At 36.2% G+C, this 6,171-nt stretch overlaps 1 protein-coding gene across 1 annotated transcript; it reads right to left on the minus strand.

Moving 5' to 3' along the window:
* Positions 1–256: 256 nt before the first annotated feature.
* Positions 257–5,795, minus strand: LOC134854995 (probable cyclin-dependent serine/threonine-protein kinase DDB_G0292550). Its single transcript, XM_063871374.1, has 3 exons — positions 4,809–5,795; positions 3,903–4,137; positions 257–295 (listed from the first exon to the last, which is right to left on the minus strand). Exons 1-3 carry the CDS (start codon positions 5,789–5,791, stop codon positions 257–259), a joined length of 1,257 nt encoding a protein of 418 aa, XP_063727444.1. The 5' UTR covers positions 5,792–5,795.
* Positions 5,796–6,171: the final 376 nt, after the last annotated feature.

The following is a 6,171-nucleotide window of genomic DNA, read 5'->3' on the forward strand; positions in this document are numbered from 1 at the left end:
AGGGTGACTAGATAAAAAGTAGTAAGCAAATAGTACACTGTGATTGGGAGGTTGACATCCAAGGAGGACCATTGGCTATAAATCATTATGGTCACCATGTATTAATTGATCAGCAATAGTCACCATGCAATTATCCTAATTTTCACCAAGTATTATTTTATAACTAAGAGTCCTCATGTAGAATGCCGGTATTCCTCATGAACGTTGTGGTAACGAGTTTCGGTGCGGAAAAAGATTTCCTATATGGTTCCTCAAGTCAGGTGCGACAAAACATGAACTGAAGGTCAGTTGTGACCTAAAAAATCGAAATTATCAATAAAAAATTTTCAAAAAAAAATCAGCCATCAAAAAACTTCTTCGCAAACAACTTTTTCACATTCTCTCGGCTTTCCTTTCTTTCAATAAAGCAACATTTATTGAAGAATAAACAAGAATTTCAAGCAAGTCATAGAACTGATGACATGCGCCCCAATGCAAGACTCAGAATCAACCAGGATCGGTTCTTTTTCTATTTATATAGCATATTTAATTGCACTAACTTCGCTTTTGATGCTTCTGATATTGTACACATAGAAGATCATATCAAAGGAAAAACGAGAATTTGGATTAAGTCATAGAACTGATGACATGCGCCCCAATGCAAGACTCAGAATCAACCAGGATCGGTTCTTTTTCTATTTATATAGCATATTTAATTGCACTAACTTCGCTTTTGATGCTTCTGATATTGTACACATAGAAGATCATATCAAAGGAAAAACGAGAATTTGGATCAAGTCATAGAACTGATGACATGCGCCCCAATGCAAGACTCAGAATCAACCAGGATCGGTTCTTTTTCTATTTATATAGCATATTTAATTGCACTAACTTCGCTTTTGATGCTTCTGATATTGTACACATAGAAGATCAAATCAAAGGAAAAACGAGAAGTTGGATCAAGTCATAGAACTGATGACATGCGCCCCAATGCAAGACTCAGAATCAACCAGGATCGGTTCTTTTTCTAATTATATAGCATATTTAATTGCACTAACTTCGCTTTTGAGGCTTCTGATATTGTACACATAGAAGATCAAATCAAAGGAAAAACGAGAATTTGGATCAAGTCATAGAACTGATGACATGCGCCCCAATGCAAGACTCAGAATCAACCAGGATCGGTTCTTTTTCTAATTATATAGCATATTTAATTGCACTAACTTCGCTTTTGAGGCTTCTGATATTGTACACATAGAAGATCATATCAAAGGAAAAACGAGAATTTGGATCAAGTCATAGAACTGATGACATGCGCCCCAATGCAAGATTCAGAATCAACCAGGATCGGTTCTTTTTCTATTTATATAGCATATTTAATTGCACTAACTTCGCTTTTGATGCTTCTGATATTGTACACATAGAAGATCATATCAAAGGAAAAACGAGAATTTGGATCAAGTCAGAGAACTGATGACATGCGCCCCAATGCAAGACTCAGAATCAACCAGGATCGGTTCTTTTTCTATTTATATAGCATATTTAATTGCACTAACTTCGCTTTTGATGCTTCTGATATTGTACACATAGAAGATCAAATCAAAGGAAAAACGAGAATTTGGATCAAGTCATAGAACTGATGACATGCGCCCCAATGCAAGACTCAGAATCAACCAGGATCGGTTCTTTTTCTAATTATATAGCATATTTAATTGCACTAACTTCGCTTTTGAGGCTTCTGATATTGTACACATAGAAGATCATATCAAAGGAAAAACGAGAATTTGGATCAAGTCATAGAACTGATGACATGCGCCCCAATGCAAGATTCAGAATCAACCAGGATCGGTTCTTTTTCTATTTATATAGCATATTTAATTGCACTAACTTCGCTTTTGATGCTTCTGATATTGTACACATAGAAGATCATATCAAAGGAAAAACGAGAATTTGGATCAAGTCATAGAACTGATGACATGCGCCCCAATGCAAGATTCAGAATCAACCAGGATCGGTTCTTTTTCTATTTATATAGCATATTTAATTGCACTAACTTCGCTTTTGATGCTTCTGATATTGTACACATAGAAGATCAAATCAAAGGAAAAACTAGAATTTGGATCAAGTCATAGAACTGATGACATGCGCCCCAATGCAAGACTCAGAATCAACCAGGATCGGTTCTTTTTTTATTTATATAGCATATTTAATTGCACTAACTTCGCTTTTGATGCTTCTGATATTGTACACATAGAAGATCATATCAAAGGAAAAACGAGAATTTGGATCAAGTCATAGAACTGATGACATGCGCCCCAATGCAAGACTCAGAATCAACCAGGATCGGTTCTTTTTCTATTTATATAGCATATTTAATTGCACTAACTTCGCTTTTGATGTTTCTGATATTGTACACATAGAAGATCAAATCAAAGGAAAAACGAGAATTTGGATCAAGTCATAGAACTGATGACATGCGCCCCAATGCAAGACTCAGAATCAACCAGGATCGGTTCTTTTTTTATTTATATAGCATATTTAATTGCACTAACTTCGCTTTTGATGCTTCTGATATTGTACACATAGAAGATCTAACTTCGGTTTTGATGCTTCTGATATTGTACACATATAAGATCAAATCAAAGGAAAAACGAGAATTTGGATCAAGTCATAGAACTGATGACATGCGCCCCAATGCAAGACTCAGAATCAACCAGGATCGTTTTTTTTTTATTTATATAGCATATTTAATTGCACTAACTTCGCTTTTGATGCTTCTGATATTGTACACATAGAAGATCAAATCAAAGGAAAAACGAGAATTTGGATCAAGTCATAGAACTGATGACATGCGCCCCAATGCAAGACTCAGAATCAACCAGGATCGGTTCTTTTTCTATTTATATAGCATATTTAATTGCACTAACTTCGCTTTTGAGGCTTCTGATATTGTACACATAGAAGATCAAATCAAAGAAAAAACGAGAATTTGGATCAAGTCATAGAACTGATGACATGCGCCCCAATGCAAGACTCAGAATCAACCAGGATCGGTTCTTTTTCTATTTATATAGCATATTTAATTGCCCTAACTTCGCTTTTGAGGCTTCTGATATTGTACACATAGAAAATCATATCAAAGGAAAAACGAGAATTTGGATCAAGTCATAGAACTGATGACATGCGCCCCAATGCAAGACTCAGAATTAACCAGGATCGGTTCTTTTTCTATTTATATAGCATATTTAATTGCACTAACTTCGCTTTTGATGCTTCTGATATTGTACACATAGAAGATCAAATCAAAGGAAAAACGAGAATTTGGATCAAGTCATAGAACTGATGACATGCGCCCCAATGCAACACTCAGAATCAACCAGGATCGGTTCTTTTTCTAATTATATAGCATTTTTAATTGCACTAACTTCGCTTTTGAGGCTTCTGATATTGTACACATAGAAGATCATATCAAAGGAAAAACGAGAATTTGGATCAAGTCATAGAACTGATGACATGCGCCCCAATGCAAGACTCAGAATCAACCAGGATCGGTTCTTTTTCTATTTATATAGCATATTTAATTGCACTAACTTCGCTTTTGATGCTTCTGATATTGTACACATAGAAGATCATATCAAAGGAAAAACGAGAATTTGGATCAAGTCATAGAACTGATGACATGCGCCCCAATGCAAGATTCAGAATCAACCAGGATCGGTTCTTTTTCTATTTATATAGCATATTTAATTGCACTAACTTCGCTTTTGATGCTTCTGATATTGTACACATAGAAGATCATATCAAAGTTCTACAGTGCTTCATTCGCCGTAATTTCATCAATTTTACCAAATCAAATACAAAAAAGAATTTACAAAAAATAACTAGGCTTCAATCTATTAATAACAATTCACTCGACAACATACCTTTCCAGATACAAGTCCATGTGTGGCCCTAATGCCTCCCCACAAATTCTGGAACCCTTTCGATCCCAAATCATAAGCTGACAATCCGTTATTCGACACTGTCACGTACAAGTCACAGTTGAACGGGTCCAGGTACACGCCAGTATTGAGTGCCTGGATTTCTTGGTTCTGATTGGCCTGGTTGTGATTCTTGGTGGTGGTCAATGACAATCTACTGTGGACGTTCGATTTACCTCTGAAATAAATTGAGTAAACTTCATAATGTCAGAATAAAACAGCCTACAACAGACAGGATTATCCAATCACAAGATTATCCTGCAGTTAGTACAGGATGATCCAATCATAGTGATCATTGAATGAAAAACGATGAAAAAGTTCAAATATCTTTAATGAACACCACTTCTCAAATAGTTGCTTTGGTAAATCACAGAGATGAGCTTCACACCACTTTCGATACATTAAACACAGCATGGCAATCTAGCCGACAGAAAAAAGTACTACAAAAACTTTCTATTCTATGTTTGATGTATCGCAAGTGATGCGAAGCTCCACTTCGCATGTGATCTACTAAGGCAACTAATTTACGAGAGGACAGGAGCTTGTTTTAACAGTTGAAACAGTGAAAATACTTAAAATGGTGCAGCTTGCAATTCTTATTACCCAAACGTAGCTTAGAAACACCATACGGCGTCATCAGGGAGGCTTTACAAGAAAGCTATTTCATTTTTGCTATTTTGACAGAACACGTTAATTACAGTATTTATGTTTAGTCCAAAATTATACATTTGTTATCATTTTAAATTTTAATCGGTTTACAAGGATTAAATTAGAAATAGTCGTGAATCGATTCCTGGGGCAAACGACAAATAAATCATAATTTGAAGCATAATTTTCAGAAAAACGTACCCTTGGCTGAAATCAGAAACACCTGTCGACATTCCTGTCACACTTCCAGAGTTACACCCAGAGTCACTAGAACTATCTCGGCCAAACCTCTGACCAAATCCCGACGTAGAACAACTGCTCACGCTTCCCATCGAATCTCTTCTATAGGAACTACTATTTGTGCTTCTATCATAAGCATCATCGTTATTTCGACGCATTCCCGAATCTTCGGTATTTTTGAACCTGTCCAAATCGAAAAATGAATCGCCACTGCTTTGATATTGATGATGCTGGTATCGATTTTGGATTTTGTCGAACAATTTCTGGAAGTTTTCTGAAGCTGCGCGATTATTTTGATTTTGGCTGGCAATATCAACATCATTTCGCGCATGAAATGTAGTTGAATTATTTCCACTCCAACTTTGAGAATCGCGCTGATTTACACTTGAATTTCTTACACCTGTAGTTATATTTTGGGAATCATTGTTATTTCCACTTGATTTGGAAAAACTACCCAAATTCGACTGAAACGGAGGTTTTGTAGGTACTACCACTTGTGGGGCTTCTGGTTTACCGATTCCATGCTTAACCTGGTTATGATTGTAATTATAATTATAACTTCCACTATCGGCATGGTTATAATTATCTGAATGTGCATTGAAATATCTATCAGATGAGTTTCCTGAGTTTGAAGGCTGCGTTAAACTATTATCTGAAGGCAGTGCAAAAAATCCGCCACTCGGAGATTGGTTCAAATTTCTTCCAGCGGGCTCCGTGAAGCTATTTAAATCTGTTCTTCCGTAATTTTCAATCTCTGGTTGCCTCATTTTTGCCGAATCGAGAAAAGGTCCAGAAGAAGAGTTAGCAAATGAGTTTCCGGGAGATGGAAGCAGATTTCTCTCACTTTGATATACGTCTTCGCTGAAACTCGAAGACTGAAATGAGCTTTCAGGTGTTTCCTTTCGGTTCGCGAAAGGGGGTGCAGAAAAGCGCTGCGGAATCATTGTGGTACCTGAAAACTTAGGGATCTCTTTTTGTTTCTTTTTTGGATACTCATCATACCCAAATACTTCCACAGCTCAGGGGCGAGTCTTAGAGACGAAAGAGTTTCAAAAATTTTGTCCGTCTTTTTATTTTTTCTTAGATTGAACAAACCAATGTTCCGAGCTCTCCAAAATCACCATAAAATTTGTCGGTCTTTTTATTTTTTCTCAGATTGAACAAACCAAGGTTCCGAGCTCTCCAAAATCACTATAAATTTTGTTTGCCTTTATATTTTTCTTAGATTGAACAAAGTAATGTTCCGAGCTCTCCAAACTCACTATAAAGTCACAAAAATTTTATGAAGCGTAAACACATTTTTTAAAACTAGGCCGAAATTTTG

This window comes from Symsagittifera roscoffensis, chromosome 10, assembly GCF_963678635.1.
Source record: "Symsagittifera roscoffensis chromosome 10, txSymRosc1.1, whole genome shotgun sequence".
NCBI lineage: Eukaryota > Metazoa > Xenacoelomorpha > Acoela > Convolutidae > Symsagittifera > Symsagittifera roscoffensis.